Below are 24,927 nucleotides of genomic sequence, written 5' to 3'. Positions count from 1 at the left end.
GCAGTTCAGCTTTTCCAGTGGGGGTCTCAATGACCAGCAGACCTGTGGGGAAAGAGATCTGGAATTCATTATTAGAGGCTGCAAGAAAAGAGCAGGATGGCTGTAAAAACGGGGAAGTTGCATCCAGAGGTCGACCCGGGTGGCGAAGAGAGCGGTGAATTCACACAAGTTGAGTTGCGGCTGCAAAGTAGAAGTTAGCTGGTTTTGCCCTGCATGTCAATGAAATCTGAACAAACATTCCAGTCTCCCCTTCCTGTTCATCACAAGGCCTGTCGCCTGAGTGTGAGGCTGCTGGATTTCTAGCCCCCAGCCACAGATGTAAAGAGAGAGATGCCCTGTCTGATGTTGGAATGTCTGTTTGAGTTGATGTTTGGGTGTGGTGCTTTTGGATGCATCTGATATAGTGAAAAACCCCAGGGAGCTGCAGTAAAAGAAGCCTGAAGCCTGTGTACTTTCCACTTGGACATCAGAAGCTGCAGCATTTACAAGGCCGCTCCAGATGCGAGAGCTCTGTCTCCTTTGGCAGGGGTGACTGAGCACCTGCAACAGAGTGCAGCGCAAGGTAGAGCAAGATCGGGTAAAACTTTCAAAAATGTGTAAGTTCAGTTTTCAGAATTGGTTTCAGTATTTAGTAGCTTAAGTCTCACTGACTTTCGCTGAGACTAAGACACTGTCTGCACTGCCACAGTGCGGGCTCTGGGAATGCGAATTGCAGAGCGCACCAAAGTGGTGTGCCCTCAGCACATTGACACAGGAATAAAACACCCATGGCTGACCTGGGTCAGCTGACTTGGGCTTGTGGGGCTTGGGCTCTGGGACTGAAAAGTCGCTCTGTAGACGCTCGGACTGGACTCTGAGCTCTGGGACCCTGCAAGGGTGGAGGTACCTGAAAGGATGCACAGTGATTTTTATCCCCACCAACCTGGACCAGCTGCAGCCATGCCTTGGGTCTTTTCTCACTGTGTAGGTGTACTCTAACTTCCATGTGTGAATGCTCCTGGTGCAAGCTAAAAAGTATTTAGTTCACCCTAACATAGACCTGTTTGAAAGGGCTATTAGTTTACCCCAGCAGTGTCCAGATGGAGCAGTTAGAGTGCAGCACTTCGGTGTACTCTGCAATTCACATCCCGTAGTGTCCACATCGAGGTGCGTGTAGACAAGCTTCAAAGTCACTTTTGAAAGCTTAGGCTCTTGTAGACTTTATCCTAGGTCAGTTTTGGAGGAGAAGTGTTCTCATGGAGCCAGTCGCTTCCATTTTATGCGTCAACTGCAGGAAGGCCTCTGTGAGCAAAGGCCGCTCGAGCAGAATACAGGATCTTAGTGCTTGATATTTAAATGTACTTCTTTTCTCTCCCTCTCCTGTTCTTAGGCCTCCTGGCTATCCCAACATGAGCCAAGGAGGGATGATGGGAACTGGACCTCCTTATGGACAAGGAATTAACAGCATGACTGGCATGATAAACCCCCAGGGTCCTCCGTATCCGATGAGTGGGAATATGGCCAACAACTCTGCAGGTAAGCCAGTGCTGACCCCAAGGAGTCCATGGGGTTTCATGATACTGGATTGAAATGCAGCGTTTGAAGATTCTGTTTAATCTTCTAGGGATGGCCGCGAGTCCTGAGATGATGGGCCTTGCAGATGTCAAACTAACGCCTGCAACTAAAATGAACAATAAGGCAGATGGGACGCCAAAACCAGAATCCAAGTCAAAGGTAAAGCATGTGTGTTCCCCTGACCTTCCCTGGTGATAGGAAATGGAAGATTATGACCTTCATGCACTGGTTTTAATTGACCGGGTGTTGAAAGCCTCCGTTTAATCATGTAACTCTCTGTTAACTGCCTGAATATTTTCAGACTGTATTTAAATTGAAATGATTCCTGAAGGCTTGCTAGTTTGCCTTTCTCCCTCACCCTCCATTAGTAAATTGTATCCTTGTAATCTGTTACATGCTGCTTGTGAAATGCTGCACTACTGGGTCAAATATGGCTAGTGAAGTGAATGTCCTTGTTATGTTCAGTACTTCAGAGCATAATTTAAACAATTACCTCTGAAATTTTGGTATGGAATGCTTTGGAGAAGGCGGAGTGTACGTGGAACACATTCTCCCGTATTTATTATTGTACACTAATATTATAGTGGTGCTTAAAGACACTAGTCTGAAACAGGGTCCCATTGCAGGAAGTGTTACACAAACACACAGATGACATGGTCTCTGCCCCAAGGAGCTTACTTTACCCTCTCCCTCAAAACATGTTGTACAGATGGCACTCTCTCCCCTCGGTTCTGTCGAGAAGTTACTTAAGAAGTGGGAGAGAGATTCTATTTCCTTGTTAATGGGTTAGGTTTTTGCGCACATGCAAAAGACTGAGGCGTCCCATTTTGATTTTTTTATGTATGTGAGAGGTAGGTATGAGCATCTAAACTTATGTTCTCTGAAGATACCATCTGTAAATGATTCTCCCTCCTGGGTCTTAACTCCTTACTGCAGGGGTGGTGGAAGTCCCATAGCTCTCCATTTTTTAACCTTTTGAAGTACATGAGACAGAGTGTATGCCAGACCCCTAGCAACCATCACACACCATTCCCTTGCCAAATATAAATGCTGCCCTCTCAAACGCGCCAGTTGTTCCTTCTTGAGTGAGTAGGCAGAGTTCCTTGTTGAATACTGCATTTTTGCATCACTCTACTTATGCTGTCAACACCATTCTGTTTCCACACCAGATTTAGCAAGTGCTGTTACCTACATTTGTTGTCAGGTTGAGTACTCTGCAGCAATTCAGCATTTTGCGCACACGAGTATGTGGAAGGTGTTCAGTGTGTCAGGGCTTACTTCTTGCATCCGCACCTTGATTTTTCCCCCTCGCACTTAGCACCTGTTTTGGCTCCTGCCTATTGAATTTCGTCCGGTGTTCTTCTCCATGGAAGCGTTAAGGGATTCTAGCACCTTGTGATTGTTCAGACCTCTTGCTGTTTTGGCACTTGGTCTGTATCTTCTGCACTAGAGAACTTTGTGCCAGTTGTCTTTCAGTGCTTTGCCTTCTGAATTTTTGCCCTTCAAAAGGGGGGAGGCCACTTTTAGCTCCACACCAGGTCAATGCAATACAGCTGTATCCAGGAAAATGAACATATTGGTTCCACAGTCTGACTCAGTTGACCCTGGTGTATAGAGGCACCAGATTTGGTGGCAGATGTCCCCCTGTATATATACTGAAGAGACGTGGCGAGTGCTCTCTTGACACACAAGTCTTCATGCGGTGCAAGTCTCGCATACTGCTGGCCCTGAAGGCAAAAACACTGAAGCTTAAAGCCTGAATCTCTTAAGCCGTTGAATGGGGCTGTGTGTCAGTGTAGACCCACCATTCTCAAGAAGCCTGGTCGGGCAGTTCCCTCTAAGAATCCTCAGTCTGCCTCTATTCCAGCTTCCGCTAATGGTGGGTAGGAAGGAGCCTTGCACTGGAGTTGAGCTGAGGCAAATGTCACCTCTGGTGTCTGAGACAAGGCAGAGCCTGACTTGTCTTGGTCTCAGTAGTCGAGGTGCAGCCAGGGAAAGGACCCTCTGGCACCCCGAGACTCACTAAATCTACAGACTGTCTTGCTGTGAGCCTTTCATATCCAGCACTTCTCTAAAGGCAACCTCAGAACTGTTGCCCTGGTGCCCAGTGCATCTGTACCTAGTGATTTATCTGTGGGCCTGGTAATAGTCTCTTCTTCCTGAGAGGTTGAGGACGGTCACTCAGCCATACGCTACCGAGGTGTCAGTGTGGCAAGTAAAGGAGATATTTCTGCTACTGACGTCACCACCTGCCACTTATAGAGAGCACAACCAAGCTGGGGCACTCCTGCCAGGACAGCCCCATCCTTGAAAGAGGTGAACTCCCTTTTTTCTTCCCTGTCAAGGCATAGTAGGGACTCTACCCACTCTCCTTCGAATCAAGACTCTGGGTAGAGGTCTGTGAGGGACAGCAGGAAACTACATAAGGCTCATGAGGGACATTGTTCCTGGTATTCCTCCACACCCCATTTATCTGTACCTGTGTTGGCATTGACCCTACTAGATTCTCTAGGGTGTGCAGCCATATTCACACGCGCCAGCATCAGCAGCCCCTCTCTAGGGCTAGACCTCTCTCCTCAAAGGCGTAATATAAACCCAACACAACCAGATCAGCTAGTGTAGACTCGGATCCTGGAAAGGCAGGAAGAGGAAAGTGATGAGGAACGACATCTACAAAGGGAAGAACAATTTGTCCCAGCTGCAATCTCCTAGTTCTCTCCTGATGAGGTAGTAAATTCCTTAGCATCTTCAGCTGATGACTTCAGGGCGTTCCAGGACCTCATCAAGTGCATGGTGGAAACTCTCGATCTACCTCTGGAAGTGGTCCAGCAGTCTGGGAATCTACACATCTTGCACTCTTCCATGCCTGGCAGGCTCTCCGTGCCTGTAAAGGAGGGAATGTTGGTACCTGTGGAAAAACCTGTGGCACAAGCCAGCATCTATTCTGGCCACATCCATACTCAGTCGCTTCTAAGGGATTTTGAGCTTCTTTGTTCCCATCCAGCACTGGAGTTGCTTGTGGTAGCTGCGGTCCAAGAGATCTCAAAGCAACGGGCCTCCCAAATCTGCACCTAGGGAGAAAGATCCGGAGAGCCTGGACCTGTTCAGGTGCAAAGTCTTCATCTGCCAGCCTCTAGATGCTCCAAATGCTTCTGTCGAATACCTTTATTTCAGTTGGAACCAGCTGTCTCAGTTTGTGGACATGCTACCTCCAGGAACACAGAGAGGAGCTAAAGGCCATGTCTGAAGGACAGCTGATAGTTTGCACGTCCTTATAGGCAGCGCTGGACGTGCCCAACACAGCAGCATGGTTTGTGACTACACTGGTGGGCATGAGAAGATCATCCTGGCTCCAGCCTGGAGAGGTCCAAATAGCAGCTGAGGATCCTCTCTTTAAAGGCAACAAGTATTTTTAGTTCAAAGACAGATTTCATTCCTTAAAGGACTTCAAGGTGACTTTACCCTCCCTGAGCCTCTGTGTTCTACCCACAAGAAGCAAACCATGAAAGCACAGATTTTTCACCCAGCAGTCTTCTGCGCCCTCCTATTACCAGCCTTCAGAGGAATCAGAGCTGCTGAGAAAGAAGCAGAGGCTCTAGGAATGACCCTCTCTGCCTTTTCCTCTGGTGCTGCAGTAGTCTGTCCACCAGTCAGCAGGTGTGACAGTTGTCAAGAGCCGGGCAGAACCTCCAAAGGATCTCTGCCCTTCTACCCATCTCCGTCTTGGGCAACTGCCTGCTTTGGGAAGCCTGGGCTGCGATCAGTGGATCCTAGAAATTAACAAGGGGTATTTTATCCAGTTCTAGTCCCTTCCAACCCCTTACCCCCCTTTTCCTCAACTCTTTGCAGTGCTCCTTCTCGTGTGATACTGTTAAAAGAAGTGGACTCCCTTCTACAGCTTGCAGCAATGCAGTAGGTGCCCTCAGAGTTCAGGAGCAGAGGGTTTTATTCCAACTATTTTGTTATCCCTAAGAGGTTGGTGTCTTATTTTTGGACTCTTGACTCATCACCCTCCTATCCAAGGCCATACTGTATTTTCCCATACTACAGTAGTAAGGTTTCTTAAGGTCCTTATTCATGTTTGCCCCTATGTTGGAGACCTGAGTTATTAGCACAGTTGATGAATTCCACTTTGAGCCCTGAGCAACGTGTTCTCTTTATCACTTTATTTAAGAGGACTGCCTTGTTACTGGCCGTTACATCAACTTGACAGGCAGAGGAGATTCAGGCCCCCACAGCAGGGGCCATTTTATACACTGTTTTGTAAGTACTGGATCACTCTCAAACCTCAACCCAAGTTCCTTCCCAAAGAATTTCATATGAGCCAATGGATTTATTTCCAAGCTTTCTTCCCCAAACCTCACTCGGTGTGGAGGGAAGCTAAATTTTGCACACCTGATGTGGTAAAGAACCCTACTCCTCTGGAATTCTGCATTGGAGAAGGAACTGACAGGGATGGCTGGGTCTGCTCCGCCTTTTATGCCTTTCAGTGGGGGATGCTAGGACATGGAGGGTGCTGCCCCACCGGACATTGCTGGCCAAAAGAATCCAGTGTTGTGCACATGGGATGCATGCCCCCTAAGAGTAGAGTCCATGTGGACAGCAGGTCTCTAAGAAGCAGTTACTGTAAGGTAAGTAACCATTCTACACTAAGTCTCCCGTTCAGTAAGCACCAAGAAACAGTCTTTGAAAGATTGTAGACATTTTGCCAGCCTGCCATTACTAGTAGCCTGTCGAGTCCAGACTGTTAGAGGTAGAGGGGGAACCTTCTCCCCAATGGCTTCTGATCACGCAGCACATGTGAATCCTGAGCGTTGTTGCATGGGGCTACACGATCTGATTTGCAGAAAATGAGGGCGGCTCCGGTCAATTTTGGAACTAAATGGATCTCTGCTACTCTTCCCTCTTCCCCTCCCCCCTCAAAAAAACAAAACAAAACACCCACACACAGCCCAACCCACAAAAACCAAAAAACTCTCACCTTGGGAGCCATCATCTCTTTTCTCGGGGCAAGCCCCGACTCTGCAGATACTTATTTGCAGGGGCTACTTCCCAAGCCTGGAAAGCTTCCCCTATCTGAGATTTGCCAAAATGGAACGATGCAGCCAGTGTTGTTCCTTGCCTTTTTTGGCTGGCACTGACTTTGTGGATTTTCATGAAATGTTTCGCAGCAGTCATAGCCAGTCTGGAAGCATGTGTTCCCCTACTTGAGTGATTGGCTGATCAAAGACACCACTCTAGAAGACGTCAAAGGATCACTCCATGTCACCAGAGTGCTTAGGGTCCACTAAGATTAATTAGTTGTCTGCAGTAGTTTCCCACCGCCTGTGTCAGGAAGGTCTGCAGGTGTGCTTTGCGACTCTGTTACACAAACTATTTCATGGTGGCAAAAATGGAACTCTTCGCCACCCTCCAAAATGAGATCCAACTGATCATTTGCCCACAGTACTGAGAGAGGAACACGTTGGCAGAGGCCACCGTTTCTCTGCAGCGGATGGAAGCATCCGAACTCTTTCAATCATCCCTTCTCATGGAAAGGATACTAACAAAGCTCAGGAGAGCAAAGGTTCCTAGTTGGGTTGTACTAGTTCTCACAGGAACAGTTCTCAATTTTGCTGCAAATGCCCAAAGGATGATCCAATCAGGTTGAGAATCTGGCCTCAGATTGTCATGCAGAATCAGGGTATTTCATTCAATCCCAACCCAGGAATCCTTCTCTGATCAGCCAAACACTTGATAAGATAGCAGTGCATAAGCATGATGTCTCTTGCAGGTGGCTTGTGTTCTCCTGGCAACTCTGGCCCCGGTTTGTGGGATGATGGAAATGGGCTGATGCAAATCTTCTTACTCACCTTGCACAAAAAATGCTTGACTACCTGAGTCAGTCTGACTCCACCCAGGTGTGTCCAGCCTATCCCAATTTACACAAAGGTAAACCAGTGTCTCTGCAGCCCTTGTCAGGCTCCCATAAGACTTGACACTTAAAAAAAAAAACCCAAAACCCATTAAAAGGCCCCTTGTGCTGTGGGACATAACATGCTGTTGTCAAAGCTGGTGAAAGCTACTTTTGAACCACGCTGTTCTGGGAGCTTACATTTTTCATGAAAGGTCATTTTCCTGGTGGTGGTGACTTCAGCCACACAGTGCTGTGATGACCTGGTGTAAAGCGGATCCAACTGGTGCTGCAGACTCATCCCAGATTTCTCTTCTAAGTGATGTTTTGCGTTCTGTCTTAATGTGAACCTATTGCCCTATCACCATTTCCCCACACCGGCATGCCTGTCCCAGAGAGGCAGTTTTCCATATATGCCACCTCGAATGGTGCAGGGTGGGATGTCTCCTGCTCTATCTGGAGCAGACTAGAGCCCTTAAAAAAATCCACCCAATTCTGTTTCTTTTGACACCAAGTTGTTAGGCAACGCTGGCCACTTTCTGCAGACTTGCACATCATTGCTTGGCTTCAGCCTCCAGAATAGCGCTCCGCTTTGGAGTCTCTGTCCCCAACCCTACATCCAAAAGAGTCTAATTCAAATTACCCTTTCCTTTTCAGTTGGCTTTTTTTCTTTTTTTTTTTAAACATGAAGTTCTAATTGTGGTCTCCTTCTGCAGACTTGAAGGTTGTGTGGTGTAGTATTTTTAAGCGGTATCTTCCTTTTATGTTTGTAGGTAAAAAACAGCAAATACTGGCAGGGGAAGGGAAAGAAATTTCTGACACTTTCAGCATTAGTAACATTGTTGCAACTTTTGGCAAATTCTGCAGATTGAATCATTAGGGAGGGGAAAATTATGAAGGGAAGAGATCCTCTTGTAGGATTCTCATCCATCCATCTCCTATCAGAATTTGGTGGTTTAACTGAATACGTGGCATCTAGTCTTATTTTTCTTTGGGGTATATTTTTGATCATTGATAGTTTTGTAATAATATATCCTGGGAGCTTCCACTAAAGTAATAGAAAACTGATGGATGGAAAAGTTTGGAGAATAGTGTTTATAGTTGACAGGGTGTGATGGCTAATAGGGAGTCTTGGCTTGGCCTTATCCTATTAGTGCTGTCCTCGGAGATGGAAAAAAATCTTAAGAGCTAAGCAAGTTCCCCAAATCTTGTGCTAAGGAACAAAGACCCAGTAGTGAGAATATCCTACAAGGTCTCTTCAGAGAAGCAGAATTACAGGTAAGTCAGTCTCTTGTTTAGAAGAATGATTGTAGCCCCTTGTCCATCCCTCTTTTCCTCACCACACAGACAATTCTGGTGTCTGGATGAAACTTAATTGTCTTCTGCAGCCTTCCTAGGGGTGGACTAACTTCATATTTTGAAGTGTGATCTTTGTGATCCCATTTGATTCTCAGCAGAGTTGTCCCAAAAAGCTCAATATCCTGTCTGTCTGTCTATACCAAACTTGACCTGAGACGTGTGCGTTTCACCTTTGGACTGATGTGTGACTGCTCCTAAGACAACTGCAGAATTTGATCCCTTTGGTTTGTTTCTCCCTTATAAGATGCCGAACCTGACCTGAAATTGATGGGTTTAAATTTCTTGGCTCACGTGCTCCTCCATCCTGAGATCTGTTTTCTCCTTATTCTAGAAGTCCAGTTCCTCTACTACCACCAATGAGAAGATTACCAAATTGTATGAGCTGGGTGGTGAGCCGGAAAGGAAGATTTGGGTTGATCGTTACCTAGCCTTCACTGAAGAGAAAGCAATGGGCATGACCAACCTCCCTGCTGTGGGCAGGAAACCCCTAGACCTTTACCGGCTCTATATCTCTGTAAAGGAGATTGGAGGACTGACTCAGGTGGGTGACCAGCAGTTTTGAAAGCCATTGCGACTGTGACCTAAGTGAGATGGCGATACGTTTGTATGCATAGCAGCCTCTCTCTCAAAATCTCATGTGTATAGGCAACAGGATTCACATTAACTCAATTTGCTAGTTGAGTTCTTCTGATTTGAATTGAGTCTGGAGCTTTTTAAATCGTGTTAAATTCTTTCTTATAAAACCCAGTATCCTTGAATTCAGCGGATCTAATCTCAGTGCTCAAGGTATTTGCTCAAGGTATTCTGACGGACAGCACCGAGATCCAGTTTGTGCTTTTTCTCACCCAGAACATAGAACAGCAATGACACTGTCTGTGTTCACATCGTTTGTTAGTGTTGCTGCATGTGGGGCTGTCTGCTTGCACCTCGTGGCTACATCTCTTCCCTGCTTGGTATTACCGATCTCTGAGCCTCCATCTTTTTTTCCCTCCAGTGGGGCTAAGGGAGGGCTTACTGTTTTGTTTTTGATCCACAGTTTCAGCCCAAATATGGAGCTGTTATGCTTCCTTCATGTTTAGCTATTATCCAGGTGGGAAATATGTCTTTGTCTGGGAAGGAGGGAGTCTCCTAGAAAGGGGAAATGGCTTGAATTTTATGTTCTGACACCTTTTTTTGGTTGTGCAGGTCAACAAAAACAAGAAATGGCGTGAGTTAGCCACCAATCTTAATGTGGGCACCTCTAGCAGTGCAGCTAGTTCTTTGAAGAAGCAGTACATCCAGTGTCTCTATGCCTTCGAGTGCAAGATTGAACGAGGCGAAGATCCTCCCCCAGACATCTTTGCAGCCGCTGATTCAAAGAAGTCCCAACCCAAGATACAACCCCCATCTCCAGGTGAGTATAAAGATTAACTCCTGGAGTGCAATGAGTACTGAGACTGGAGCCATCTCTGGTAAGATCCTACAGACAAGATCCCATGTATTCTGCAGCAAGTTGGATTTAAATTCCTCTCCGAATCCCCCACGTTTCTACTATAAAATGGAAATTCTTAGGACAATATCAGATCATTAAAAGCCTTAATCTGAATGTAGCTATATATGTAAGTGAGTAATACAGTGGGTAAAGTATTCCTTGTAGTGTGTGTTTCTTCTCTTGAGTACTCGTGACTGTTCATGGTGGGTGCACGTGTACTCTGTGTGTCCACGACCAGAACTCCTTCGGTAGCAGTGTCCATTGGTCTGCACCTGCCTCATGATGAGAACTGGGGGGCATATGGGAATGGGCAGGCTGACCACCTCTCCAGTTTTTCTACTGTTTGCAGTCTGGGATGGAACCCTCATGTATCCATAGCTGCCTGGCGTCGTCTGTCCAGTCTCTGTAAATGTTAGATAGTTCTTTTTACAAGTTAGCTAGTGGATTCTTACGTTGTTAATTAGTTAATGGGATTGGGGAACCAAGAAGAAAAGGTTACTTACCTTACGGTTACTTGATCTTCAAGATGTGTGGTCCCTGCGAGTATTCCTGACCTCACCTCCTTCCCCTCTTCTCTGGATCCTCACATGGCTCGTGGTAGAGTGGGAAGTGGAGAGGAGATCAGTCCACGCTGCCCCTTATGCCCTTGGTTTGCAGTCCAAGAAGGCGCAGGGTGCTGGTGCAGACCAATGGATGCTACCGAAGAATTTCTAGGCCTTGGCGCACTGAGCGCATGCATGCTGGCCGAGAGTATCCATAGGGACCACGTATCTCAAACTCAACTTCCCTTATAGTAACTGGTTTTTTCCTTTTTTGGCATTGACTGTTTTTATGCTGCCTCCAAGTGTTGAATATTCTGCATGCTTTTATACGGACAATACATCACTGCATTACGGAAGACGGGGCGAGGGGAGGAGAGCAGCCTAAAGGAGTCTCTTTGTGGTGACTTCAGCATATTCGAGCAGCACCACATGCTGCGGAGTGGGAACCTTCTGAGCAAGTAGCACCTCGTGATCACAGAAGCACCCCTCCACGGCACTGAATACTTGGGGCTGTTAGTCAGATACCACATCAGTCCGTTACTTTCCCACGACTAGCTGCAGGCACAGGGATCTTTGCTCGGTACCCAAAGACTTTTTTTTTAAAACACAAACAAGTAACTTGTTAGGATGGTTTTGGGTTCAGACCGTTTGGGTAAGTTTTAGAGCTCGTAATTAAGTATTCTGTCGTGTGTAGTTTCGTTTTCTGATCCAGACTCTTTAAAGACATGCCAAGACTTTAAGCCTGTATCCCAAAAGGCCAGGTGTGCGTAGCTGGTTCCGGGTCCTCCTGACAGCAGAGCTCCTACAAGCCAGATTGTCAGATGCGTTTTCTGATGAGTGCCCCATTCCCATGCAAAGGTAAAACAAGCCTTTGTGTGCTTTGAAGCACCTTCATGCAGGAAAGAAAAAGATGCCCATCCCAGAACCAAAGGCTGGGTCCAGCTCCAGGACAGCAAAACAGAGTCCTGCTTTGAGAGTGCTGCCGCTGTGTGAATCTTGTCACACCTGGCGAAAGGAAGCTCCTGGGGTTGTGTGATTTATTTATTTATTTATTTATTAAATTCCCCTCCTCCCCCTTCAGGCTCCACCAGGACCTTTCTCTCAAAGGCCTCTCAGGCTCCCTGGCATATTTCTCTGCAGATGCTTCTTCTTTCTCCCATTCCACCATCCTTTCATCCATGGATGATGCAGCTACCTGTCTCAGTTTATTAGTGGCCAGGTGAGAAGCCTGCTTCTTTGACCTTTCCCAAAAGGTCACGATCTTCTTTGTGTTTTTAAATGGTTGAGCCTATCATCTCTCTCCATCTTTGGCTAGTATCCACAATGTAACGTGTCTGTACTGGATGGGGATGAAGTCACATTTGATGTCAACACTACTGCTTTGCCTGAATACTATCACGTCTGCTATCCCCCATGACGACAGAGAGTTTCAAGAGTTGCTGGCTTGAATAATTGTCTTTAGAATTGAAGACTGTTAAAGTTGAGGGGGGAAAAATGCTGCCTATTTTGATATATACTGTACTTGAGACCAAGGAGAAGGATTTCTCTGTTGACTAAGGCTTGGTGACACCTACTGTAGGCAGCTGGTTGAGCCCAGGATCTGCACCCTTCGTCACCACAAAGGGAGATTGCTTGTGCCAGGTTCTACATCAGAGATTACAGCATCTTTCCCACACCTGACTCCAGACTCCTTGGTCATCTGTGCAGCCGATGGGAAGCCTTAAAAACTCCAGGTTCAGTGGTTCTGCCCCTTCTGACAAAACCAGAAAGATTACTCTTTGGGCAGAAAAACGTACCTCCTCGGGTAGAGGCAGCAGTGTGATGTCCTCACTTCTGTTGTTGTTGTTGTTCCGGAACAGGAATGAACAGAAAATCCATGACCCAATGTTCCTTTTTAATTGGAGCAGGGATCCACTATGTGATTTTCCACCAATCCTATTACTACCACTGCAGCAAGAAAATGAAGCTTTCTTCTCACTGAGAGAAAATTGGTCAGGGACCGGTTTAGGCTGATCAGTCCCACTTGGGACAGGCAGTATTGCTTTATAGGTTTCCTGGATCTCTCACAAGAGTTTCCATATCAGCTACCTAAGCCACCAGACCTTGTAATATAAGGAAAACGGTCTTGTCTTGCATCCCCAATCGGTCTCTTCACCTTGCTGCTTGGATCGCAGGACATGGATTGCTTCTCATCTAGCACCTCATCCTTACTGAAGCACCACTCCCAGAAGTGGATAAAGGTTTTCCCTCTCCCAGCAGTGGATGGCAGTCTGTCATCATGCTCTGCGTTCAGATAATGTTATCGACTTCTTACTGGATCTGAAGTATCAGCCTTGCTACATCCTTGAACAAAAGGCACTTGTTTGCCATCTCAGAATACCAGTCTCCCATTGGCAGCTGTGAAGCATTCAGCCATCCCACAGTCATGAGATTCCTCAGAGAACTGAGTAATGTCTTTCCACTATTCAGGAAACCTGTCCCAGTGTGGGATTTAACTTCACTGTATTCCACAGGATGAAACTATTTTGTTATTAGGCAAAAATTTTGCCTAAAGCAGCATCTGAGTTAAACTTAAACCAGGCCACTTACCTCTTCCAGCTTTCTTCCCAAAACCTCATCCTTTCCAGTAAGGAAATGAGGCGACATAACCAAGGTGTTAAGAGGTTTCTGAGTTTATTGGACTAGGCTATGGCACTTAGGAAGCCACTTAAAACTTGTGACATTTGCAGATTAATACTGAAGGGATGGCATTTCCACTTGGTGCCTGTCAGTGGATTAGGTTGTGCATAGCTGCCTCTTTTTCTTTTAGCTAGCATGATGGTACGTGAGTCTCAAGACTCCGCCTTCTAGGGATATGGCAGCATTGATGACTTGTTTTAATTATGGAAAGCCGCAGGTCTGCTACCTCAAATTCTTTGTATATTCACGCAGCCCTGATCTCTTGACTTGGCCTGTAGATCTGATGCTTGCTTTAGGAGGACCGTTCTGCAATCATGTTCAGTTAGAACTCCTCAGCCTCCCTTTCTTTGAGTTCTGCTGCATGCTGGACGCCCAGAAGTGGGAGGCTCTACAGAAGCAACCATGACACAGTTGTCTCTAACAACCTTGGCTCCCGATTTCAGTGCCTCATGCTGTCCCAGCAGGTTCCTGAAGCTCAAACGGGGAGCAGCCCACAAATGTGAGTGCACAGAGGCATGTCTCTCAAAGAACATTTCTTTTTGGCTGCTGCAGGGAGGGTAATGGGACATTTGGTACCCAGGAAGGCAGGCGCTGGATTTAGGTGTAGCAGCTGATGGCAGTCTGACAATTAGAACCCAGGAGACAGCTGGTGGCTTCTAGCACCGTGGGGATGCTCCTGTTCCTCTCTCTTGCAACCAAGGAGAAGGTGACTTTTTGTGGGAGTGGTGGGGAGGTTTGATCTCTGGTTTCCAAGGCTGTGCCCCACTTGTCCACCGCTGAGTGCGTTTAAACAGCCATCGCTGGCGTACAAAGTTAACACCCCATGAAGACGAATGGAGGTGGGCTCCTATCGCTCCGAGCTATTGCTTCGGGCTGTTTGCAGACTGTTCTGTGTACCTTTGAATGCTGGCCCTTCTGGCTGTGAAGACAGCTTTCCACTTCTTTTCATCTTCACGAAGGTTTAGACTCTAATGCACAAGTCTGCGTTAAGTGATCTGTTTTGTGGCTGTGGAATACCTAGGGACCTATAGAGTGGTGACTTCCTGGTCGCCCTACCCAGTCACACACCACTAGGGAGTGTCTAATGCAGTTTTCCGTGGAGCATGTGCCCTGCTCAGACAATCCTCTGTAACACATGCAGTGTGCAGAATGCCCGATACAGAGCTGTGTGACGCGTGTGCCCAGGGGGCTGGGCACTGCCTCCTGGGTAGCAGTCTGGGGTCCCCCCCCAGCGGCCTTGGGTTGCTGAGTGTGAATGGCTGGGTGTCCCCTGGGAGGCGTGCTGTTAGGTTGAATTCCCAGAGGGTGGAATTGGCTTGTCTCCAACTGGTTTGTAAATGAGTGAGTGGGAGGGACAGCAGGGGGTGGGAACAAACAACAAATGGCAGCGACACAGGGAATGTCTCAAAGCCTCTTCCTGTGATGTCAGTGCCTTATAATGCAGTGCAGACCAGCACTGAATTCCCCAGGGAGTGGAGTGGCGCTGAAATGCTAATGAAGAAGGGTGTGGGGGAGGGGTTATGAATGAAGCTCCCTGCTGAGCTTGACTGGAGACGTCCCCAGACTGGGAGCGAGGAGGGAGGAAAAGGGTGCCAGGAAGGTGGGGCATAAACACACATGACCTGTATGTGACCTTAGAGGATTTTAATGAATAGCTGAAATGACTCATCAGCCAGCCAGGCAGAAGCTGAGGGATGGCTATGGGGTGCTGGGAATGGGAACTAATGGAAACGTTAATTAAGAGTTCAGCTCTTGCCAGCTGCCAGGAGCGTAGCAGTGGTTGCACTGGAATCGGGGCACTCCGACGCGCGCTGCGTGCTTGGTTACACGTGGTGGCCGAGGATTTCCACTCGGGGTTTGCCGTAGCCTCTTTATCTGACTTGATCCGAATAGCCACTTCTTGGCTAAACAAGGGCTTTTGTCGTTCATCATCGAAAGTGCTAGTCTTTCTCTGGTCCCTGTTGCTAAGCGTCTCTCCCAAGATGGTGTAGGAGGGCTCCTTGAATTATCCTGAACAAATCCCCACCAGAAAGCCCTGGGTTACCCAATCAGAGGGACTTCCACTGCGGGTGGCAGTGTTCCCATCTCTCAAAGGATGTGAGCCTTAAGAGGCATCAAACTCGCTACCTGTGCCTTGGGTACAGCACCAACATGAGGGGCTGCTAACCACAGGTGGTGATGGGGTTGTCACTCTTGCTGGAGAAACGTTTTAATTCTGTACAGCCTGGTCCCACTGCTAAGCATCGTCCTGTGACACTAGACAGCCTGAGGATCCTGTCCAGTGTGGTGGGAGGTGTGTTTGAGGGGTGAGGGCGGAACAATCAGATAGAAAGGATGAGACACGTTGTGTATGGACTGGGGGGATGTCTGGACCGCCGGTGGCATATCCTTGTACTGCTATGCTCACTCTTGCTTTCCTGCTCTTTCAAACAGGCTCTGTTCTAGAGGGAGGCTTATGGGGGAGATAGTGAAAGGCCTTACCTGTCCATGTTACCTCTCCTTCAGGGCGTCTCTCTTGATTTTTGGGGGGGGGGGGGGGGGGGGATTTGTTATGATCCTTGAGTGTTTCTGCGTAGCATCTTCTCCCTGGCGCAGAGCCACTCATGCTGGTTTTCTCTCCATGCAGCGGGCTCCGGCTCTATGCAAGGGCCTCAGACACCTCAATCCACCAGCAGCTCGATGGCAGAAGGAGGAGATTTGAAACCGCCAACGCCAGCATCGACGCCCCACAGTCAGATGCCCCCTTTGCCAGGCATCAGGTACTGCACTGCCATGGTCTGTGCGCTGCAAGCAAAGATCCCGTGTTGCGGGCAGGGATGCGATAGGCTCGTTAACCGTTGAGAGTTGGGGCTGAAGGGAGCATTTTGGTCCGTCTTACCGGTCACAATTTGTAATAACTGGAAGTGAAGCTGTTGAATTTGCAACTCTGTCCGACCATTGCTCTTTTCTCCCAAGGGCTTCCCTTTCTGGAGGGAAAAGAGGGTTTTCCCCTCTTTTGGTGGGTCTGTGTCAGGAAGGGGGATATGATCACTCATCTTGTAGGGGTGGTGAGGTGAGGAGCAGCACAGGACTTTATAACAGTGTTTTCTTGTCTACTCTTATCAGGAGTAACTCAGTAGGTCTTCAGGATGCCTTTTCAGATGGCAGTGACCCCACGTTCCAGAAGCGGAACTCCATGACTCCAAATCCAGGGTACCAGCCCAGCATGAATACCTCTGACATGATGGGTCTCATGTCCTATGAGCCAAATAAGGATCCTTACAGCAGCATGAGGAAAGGTATCGAGCTCTTAATACTCGTTTATACTGGAGCACTAAACCCATTGAACTGTCTAACCCCTGAAAGGTGCCTTAGAGTCACCTGCAGCTCCTGTCCCCTGTGCCAGGGCCTTGCGGTCTCCTGTTTGTCCATCTCCTCCAAAAGGGGAGAACGCTTTTTCTAATTCTTAGATGAACTTGCTGTGCTGATCCTTTCTTTCCCTCTCCCAGCTCCAGGAAGTGACCCCTTCATGTCCTCAGGGCAGGGCCCCAACACTGGTATGGGTGACCCTTATAATCGTGCTGCAGGTCCAGGGATGGGTAACATGGCCATGGGACAACGGCAACATTATCCCTATGGAGGTCCTTACGACAGAGTGAGGTGAGGTATTGCTGGACTCCAAGTGTAATAGTGTATCCTTTATTCACCACAGTGACTGCCCTAGTAGCCTCTTTCCTCTAGAGAAACAAAGGAACAGCCTTGACAAGTGTATGTGTTTGTGTAGGACGGAGCCAGGAATGGGACCCGAGGGCAGCTTAGGAACCGGAACGCCCCAGGCCAACATTATGCCTTCCACCCCTGACTCAGGGATGTACTCTCCCAGCCGCTATCCGCAACAGCAGCAGCAGCAGCAGAAACGGTAGGTGCAGGCTGGTGCCAAAAACAGCATTTGCCGATTCATAGAACTGGCTGCCTCCCACTACAGGCAAGGAGTTCAGAAACCCTTATCGCTGAGTGTGCACCTGGTCAGAGGATAATGCACCTGTTCAATCTCTCTTTGCAGACATGATTCCTATGGCAATCAGTTTTCCACTCAAGGCACATCCTCTGGCAGCCCCTTTCCCAGTCAGCAAACCACCATATATCAACAGCAACAACAGGTGAGTTCCCCAAACATCCCTAGCTCTCTTGGGAGAAATGTGGGAAGACTTACGGTGGAAAGTTGTCGAAAGCAAATTGTTTTCTGGGATAGCCGTCTGCTGTACTGAATTCTAGTTCGTGTGAGTGTTACATAACATGCACATGTTCGTACATTGTGAAAAACCTTTCCACCTTTCTGCCAGTTTCCAAGTAGTTAAACAGGTTTTAATGCGCTGTTGCCGTAATGCACGTTGTGGTTGTTAGTTCAGTGTGTACGACACGTAGTGCTATTAGCTAGTGTTCTATAAACTGGGGCTCTTCGGTATACAGTTAGCACAGGCACTGGTTCAGATACTGAAAGCCCAGACAGCTTCACTTGGGGTTCTGTCCTCCCCCGAACCTCTCTGTTGATCCCCACAATATCTCTGTAACAGCCTTTTGTCTAGTCATCAGGTTTGCCCAGTATTTTCATGTGTGGCCTCGCTGTAATCCCTGAATAGGTCTAGGTAACTGCCTCTGACTTGGAGCCTTCCAGGCAACCCAGAATCTTCTTGAATGTTTTTCACTTGCTGAGCCATTGCCGAAGATTTTGGAGTGATCGCCATCCCCTGAGTGTTTTTATAGTGCACCGACTGTGTTAGTTTCTTTACACAGTACACCTTTTTCAGAGAAGAGTTTAGCATAATATCCACAAAAGCTACGAGAGGAAATTTTAACTTGCTATTCATGGCAGTGCCTCTACCGATCCCTTCTTTTTCTCACAGTTGTGGGATAGATCCTGTCTGGCTTGTGAACATATAGTAGAGGGCACCTGCCGAGCTGGGCTAAGAATAATTCCAACTGCTTTGCACTTTGTTTGGCTTTGCAACCAGAGCCACGGGGCTCTGGGCCAAGGGTTCCAGTTACCTCTGTTCTCAAATGTCTACTTGAAGCTCTAGAAGCCTCGACAACCAGCACAGTAGTTAGGGCCCGGGACTGGGAGTTGAGATCTGGGTTTTAATCCTGATTGTCCCATTGACTGGCTGACCTTCCCTATGTAAAAAAGGGGCTGTGCTCACTTTTCTAAGATGCTTTGAGATCTCTGATGAAAGGAACAATTCGAAGTGCAAACTATAATGTAGCTTTTGATGCACACCCCATCTGAGATTTCAGTGGAGACTTCTATTCTGCCTTTCAAGCCATAGAAGAGCAGGAAGAGGGTCTACTGAAGTTGCTGAGACTGACAAATCAGGAATCCACCCACAGATTGTGTACTAAAGGTTGAGAGCCTGAGTTCTTTCTATGGGCAGGTCTTTCCCCCTGACTTTTAATGTGCTCTGAAAGCAGCTAGGGAAACTCTGAATGCCTGAAGAAATCAGTCTTGACTTGTAAAATTCAGAGGTTGCGGTTTCTCTTCAGGCCCCTTGTTGGAAGGTTGGTCATATTGGCCATTAGAAAACCTCACCCCAGTGCGGGTTAGATCGTAGCATTTGTATGATTTGGGGGTGCAGTCCTGCTTGGTCTGTGTAGCTGTGTCACAGAGTTCACACTATTAGCTAGTCTTATAAATCTTTTCCGTTACCGACTGCTTTGTACTTTTTCTTTGTAGAACTACAAGCGACCCATGGATGGCAGTTACGGCCCGCCTGCCAAGCGACACGAAGGGGAGCTGTACAACGTGCCGTACAGCACCGGGCAGGGGCAGGCGCAGCAACAGCTGCCTCCAGCCCAGACCCAGCAACCAAGCCAGCAGCAAACTGCACAGCCCACCCCACAGCAGGACATGTATAACCAGTATGGGAGCACGTATCCTGCTGCTGACCGCCGACCTGCCGGAGGGCCGCAGAACCAGTTCCCATTCCAATTTGGCAGAGACAGGGTCTCAGCTCCCCCCGGCTCAACTGCCCAGCAGAATATGCCACCTCAGATGATGGCTGGTCCCATCCAGTCTACTCCAGAGGGCCTGCAGCAGGGCACCCTGTGGCAAGGGCGCAATGAAATAGGGTACAGCTATCCAAATCGGCAGAGTTCAGGCTCTGCAGCCCAGGGGCCTGCTTATCACGGAGTGAATCGAACAGATGAAATTCTACATTCAGATCAGAGGGTAAATCACGAGGGACCCTGGCCCTCCCATGGGAACCGTCAGCCTCCATATGGTCCTTCTGCCCTGGTTCCCCCAATGACCAGGCCCCCACAGCCTAACTACCAGACCCCTCCTAGCATGCAGAATCACATTCCTCAGGTATCCAGCCCAGCCCCTCTGCCCAGACCTCTGGAGAACCGTACCTCGCCCAGCAAGTCTCCCTTCCTGCACTCGGGGATGAAAATGCAGAAGGCAGGACCTCCCGTCCCTGCCTCGCATATAGCATCAGCAGCTGTACAGCCTCCCATGATACGACGGGACATCACCTTCCCCCCTGGGTCAGTGGAAGCTACTCAGCCTGTGTTGAAGCAAAGGAGACGGCTGACAACGAAAGATATTGGTAAGATTAAGCTCCCACTCTGCTGTAGCTGTTGGGGGTGATGTCATTGCTGCTTTTGGGGGCAGGCTGTTGAGAAGGGGAGCCACCAAGGGAAATGAGTCTCTAGTGGCTTTGTCTGAATCACACCCCCTCCTCCTCCCCTCCCGGATGTTTGGTTTGTTTGCACAGTGGTCTGTAAAGCCCTGTGGAAATGGACTCTGCTGTCCATGGAATCAGAAAGCAAGACTGAATGTCAGTCTTTTTTTGTTTCTCAGCACCAGGAACTGGAAGTATCATATGTTTGTATTACAGGAACTCCTGAAGCATGGAGAGTGATGATGTCTCTGAAGTCTGGGCTGCTGGCTGAAAGTACGTGGGCCTTAGATACCATAAACATCCTGCTCTATGATGACAACAGCATAATGACATTCAACCTCAGCCAGGTGGGTGCAGAGGCTCTGAGACACAGGTCTCGGAAGCACTAATCTGTGTTCAGAATGCCGTCAACAAGTTAGCAGAATACAGGTCTTCTCCATCTAGGGCCAAACTTCCAGGCATCCCAACACTTGCGGAAATGTAACATGCCTGTTGTGTAGGCCAATACCTACGTGCACAGAGTCTGGGTAATTGCATGTCCCGCTACTTTGTCTGCGTACACAATTACCCACTCGCACTGGGTGCAAATACAAGGTTTGGGCTGGGTGGTAGGTGTTGTCTCTGTGGTACAAAAAGGGAACAACAGGGATGAGGTGTTCAAACCGACCTTCACAGTAAGGGCACCGCAAAATGCTGACGGCTGCCTGTCTTCTCTGACCTTCTGTAATGCCGTTTGTTTTCTCTAGTTTGCCTGTCTTTCTCAGGCCTTTTTATCTGAAGTTTGGATGCTAGTTCCAGGAGATTAACCTTCTTCCTAAACTGGCTCTGTCTGTGTGTCTTGTGCATGTGGCAGATCTCCTTCCTCCTCATCCCAGCAACAGCAAAAAGTATGAACTACAGTACTATAAATACTGTTTCACTTGCTGTGGAGTTTTGCCACCCTGTGCTTGAAGGAAGGAGGAAGTGAGCAGGAAAGGGGAGTCGGGGTGTGTCGTGTTTGGTCAGTGGTGGATAGTAAAATACTGATTCCTTCCCCCCCCCAGCCCTTTTCCCAGCAGATGGGAAGCCTCATATTTCCCAGTAGTATATTTGGAGTAGCAAATATTATAACGTGTAGCCACTACAATAAGAAACTAATTGCCAATAATACTGCTTCAGCTCTTCACCCTCTTCTGAGCCTCCTCCTGAATCACTTATATTGGCCTCGCTTGCTCTCTGACTCCCTCCCGCCCTTTTCTTTCTCTTACAGCTGCCAGGGTTGCTGGAACTGTTGGTGGAATATTTCCGGCGTTGCCTGATAGAAATCTTTGGGATCCTAAAGGAATATGAGGTGGGAGATCCAGGACAAAAAACACTACTGGATCCTGAAAGGTTCTGCAAATCTTCAAGTCCCCCTCCTGAAGAGGGGGGGGAGGAAGAGGAGGAGCCACAGAGCCCTAACTGTGAGGAAGAGGAGGAGGAAGAAGAGGAGGCTGCATTTGCAAGTAAAGACAAGGCACCCCTAGAGAGCAACGAGGAAAAACTAGTCAGTAAATTTGACAAGCTTCCAGTCAAGATAGTGCAGAAAAATGACCCATTTGTGGTAGATTACTCAGACAAGCTGGGGCGAGTACAGGAGTTTGACAGTGGACTGCTGCACTGGCGGATTGGTGGTGGAGACACCACTGAACACATCCAAACCCACTTTGAGAGCAAAATGGAGCTCCTGGTAACTCACAAACGAGCTTCCTGCAACTCTGTCTTGAGAAAACGATCAGCAGCTGAGAGCAATCCAGGAACTAGAGAGGGGGAGAATCTGCCATCTGATGGTCCCCCAGAGAAAAGGATAACCGCTACTATGGATGACGTGCTTTCGGCACGGCCAGGCTCGCTGGCGGAAGAGGAGGTCAAAAACTTGGAAGCGATGAAGGAGGGCAGCAAATTTCCGTTTGGCAGTAGTCCAGCCCAGAGCCACAGAAATATAAAAATTCTGGAGGACGAGCCTCACAGTAAAGATGAGACACCCCTGTGCACCCTTCTAGACTGGCAGGACTCTCTGGCTAAACGCTGCGTCTGTGTGTCTAACATCATCAGGAGTTTATCGTTTGTGCCGGGCAATGACTTTGAAATGTCTAAACACCCCGGTCTGCTGCTGATTCTAGGGAAACTGATTCTCCTGCACCACAAGCACCCAGAACGCAAACAAGCCCCACTGACCTACGAGAAGGAAGACGAGCAGGACCAAGGGGTGAGCTGCAACAAGGTGGAGTGGTGGTGGGACTGCTTGGAGATGCTGCGTGAAAACACGCTGGTTACACTGGCCAACATTTCTGGTCAGTTGGACCTCTCCCCGTACCCAGAAAGCATCTGTTTGCCTGTCCTGGATGGACTCCTCCACTGGGCAGTATGTCCATCAGCAGAGGCCCAGGATCCTTTTCCCACCCTAGGGCCTAATGCTGTCCTCTCCCCCCAGAGACTGGTTTTGGAAACTCTCAGCAAACTCAGCATCCAGGACAACAACGTGGATTTGATTCTTGCAACTCCCCCCTTTAGTCGCTTGGAGAAGGTCTACAGCACAATGGTGCGTTTCCTTAGTGACAGAAAGAACCCAGTGTGTCGAGAGATGGCTGTGGTACTACTGGCCAACTTGGCACAGGGCGACAGCCTGGCAGCTAGAGCAATTGCAGTGCAGAAGGGCAGCATTGGCAACTTGTTGGGCTTTTTGGAGGACAGCCTGGCAGCCACTCAGTTCCAGCAGAGTCAAGCCAGCTTGATGCACATCCAAAACCCTCCCTTTGAGTCGACAAGTGTGGACATGATGCGTCGGGCAGCTCGGGCGCTGCTTGCCCTGGCCAAAGTGGACGAGAACCACTCTGAGTTCACGTTATACGAGTCGCGGCTGTTGGACATCTCCGTGTCGCCTTTGATGAACTCGTTGGTTTCACAAGTTATTTGTGATGTACTGTTTTTAATTGGCCAGTCATGACAGCCGTGGGATGCCTATACCCCTGTGTGCGTGTGCGTGAGTGGAGAACTTAGAAACTGACTGTTGCCCTTTATTTATGCAAAACCACCTCAGAATCCACTGTCTGCCCTGCTTCTCCCTGGGGAAAGATGTCCCCCTTCCCTTTTCCCCTCACCTCACCCTCCAACTCTGCCCTGAACCCCCAGTTCAAGGAGACAAAGTTCTGCCTACGTAGAAGACTTTTTTTATTTTAACCAAAGTTACTGTCGTTTACAGTGAGTTTGGGGAAAACGACTTGCCGTGTTATCGCATTGACAGGCGCCACTTTCATAACTGTTTTTAATGGTAAACTCTGAAGGACAAAAGTGACTGCTGAACTCTGGTTTATCGTTGTACATTCACAATCTTGCAGGAACCAAGAAGTTACCAGTTGTGAACAGACCTTGTCCAATGGAGGCCTGTGCAGTAGAGTGTAGAACTTCATGTACTGTACACCTTAAACTGTAAACATACTGTAATAATGTCTCACATTGAAAAAAAAAACGCTGGATCAGCAGCAAGCTGTAGTTTTTAAAAATGTTTTTAGTTAATGTTGAGGAGAAAAAAAAAAAAAGGCTTTTCCCCCAAAGTATCATGTGTGAACCTACAACACCCTGACCTCTTTCTCTCTTCCTCCTTGATTGTATGAATAACCCTGAGATCACCTCTTAGAACTGGTTTTAACCTTTAGCTGCAGCCTGAACGCTGCCACGTGTGTATATATATGACGTTGTACATTGCACATACCCTCAGATTCCTTGCAGTTTTGTCCCCTTCCTCCCCACCCCTTTATAGTATGACGAGTTAACGAGTTGATGACCTGCAAAAGCGAGACACAATTATTTAATCTCTTGCCAGACATCTCTCTCTGGAGGATGCTGTACAGGTCTTGTGTATAAAGTCATTGCTGTCTCAGCAGCCAATCAACTTATAGTTTATTTTTCCTGTTTTTGTTTTCTTTCTAATCGAGGTGTGAAAAAGTTCTAGGTTCAGTTGAAGTTCCTGATGAAGAAACACAATTGAGATTTTTCAGTGATGAATTCTGCATATTTGTATTTCAGACGATGTAGCTAAAAACTTGATGTAAATTCCTCCCTTTTTTCCTTTTTTGGCTTAATGAATATCATTTATTCAGTATGAAATCTTTATACTATATGTTCCACGTGTTAAGAATAAATGTACATTAAATCTTGTTAAGATGTTTGTAAGGGTTTTTATTTTTTTATTAGAAACCTGGATACTGTGTGTCTCCACTGACCCTAATGCTGGGTGCTTGCCTATTCTGCCTCTCTGTTGGCATATACTAACCATAGTGGGTAGTGGCTTGGCTTCCTAAATACAAATTCTGCCTCTGGGGAGAATCTGAATGTTGTAGTGGAAACTTGGGAGCTAATTGTGGATCCATTCATTGTTAGGTTAAAAAAGAAACAAGTACAACTTAGAGGGAGAGAAACAGTTGCCTTCTGATATTTGAAAGAAGGAAATTTTTTTTAGAAATCTCCCCCCCCTCTCTTTCTCTTGGTATTTTTTATTGTGTGGACTCTGACTTCCCTTAAAGGAGGGGGGTTTCCAGTGAGCAACCAAAGTTCAGTCTGTGGCCTAGTAGGCCTTGTTCTGGATGTGATGATCTGCAAGTTAATAGGTTATGGTTGGTTAGTAAATGTATACATTTACTTAGCTCTTCATAAAACAGTGGTGCTGAAATTGTGGTGGGATTCCATTATTGAACTCATCTAAGTTTTTAAAAAAAAAAAAAAAACCAGCCAAGGAAAAGGGGTGAATTATTTCAA

At 47.7% G+C, this 24,927-nt stretch overlaps 1 protein-coding gene across 2 annotated transcripts in view; it reads left to right on the top strand.

The window, feature by feature from the left end:
- The window catches only part of ARID1A (AT-rich interaction domain 1A), a 107,305-nt gene extending 82,964 nt beyond the window's left edge, over window positions 1–24,341 (top strand). For both annotated transcript variants that reach the window (XM_067543322.1, XM_067543321.1), the window contains 12 exons: window positions 1,370–1,515; window positions 1,604–1,713; window positions 9,138–9,347; window positions 9,992–10,199; window positions 16,125–16,257; window positions 16,604–16,776; window positions 16,987–17,137; window positions 17,262–17,396; window positions 17,541–17,637; window positions 19,206–20,079; window positions 20,371–20,501; window positions 21,404–24,341. In XM_067543322.1, coding sequence (XP_067399423.1) covers window positions 1,370–1,515; window positions 1,604–1,713; window positions 9,138–9,347; window positions 9,992–10,199; window positions 16,125–16,257; window positions 16,604–16,776; window positions 16,987–17,137; window positions 17,262–17,396; window positions 17,541–17,637; window positions 19,206–20,079; window positions 20,371–20,501; window positions 21,404–23,119 — 4,084 coding nt within the window. In that variant the 3' untranslated portion in view covers window positions 23,120–24,341. The remainder of the gene's footprint in view (window positions 1–1,369; window positions 1,516–1,603; window positions 1,714–9,137; window positions 9,348–9,991; window positions 10,200–16,124; window positions 16,258–16,603; window positions 16,777–16,986; window positions 17,138–17,261; window positions 17,397–17,540; window positions 17,638–19,205; window positions 20,080–20,370; window positions 20,502–21,403) is intronic.
- Window positions 24,342–24,927: the final 586 nt, after the last annotated feature.

This window comes from Emydura macquarii, unplaced genomic scaffold (genome assembly GCF_026122565.2).
Source record: "Emydura macquarii macquarii isolate MOO-44397 ecotype Brisbane River unplaced genomic scaffold, CSIRO-AGI_Emac_v2 contig_820, whole genome shotgun sequence".
Lineage (NCBI taxonomy): Eukaryota > Metazoa > Chordata > Testudines > Chelidae > Emydura > Emydura macquarii.
Note: the sequence above shows the minus strand (reverse complement) of the source record. Positions and strands in the feature narration are given on the sequence as shown.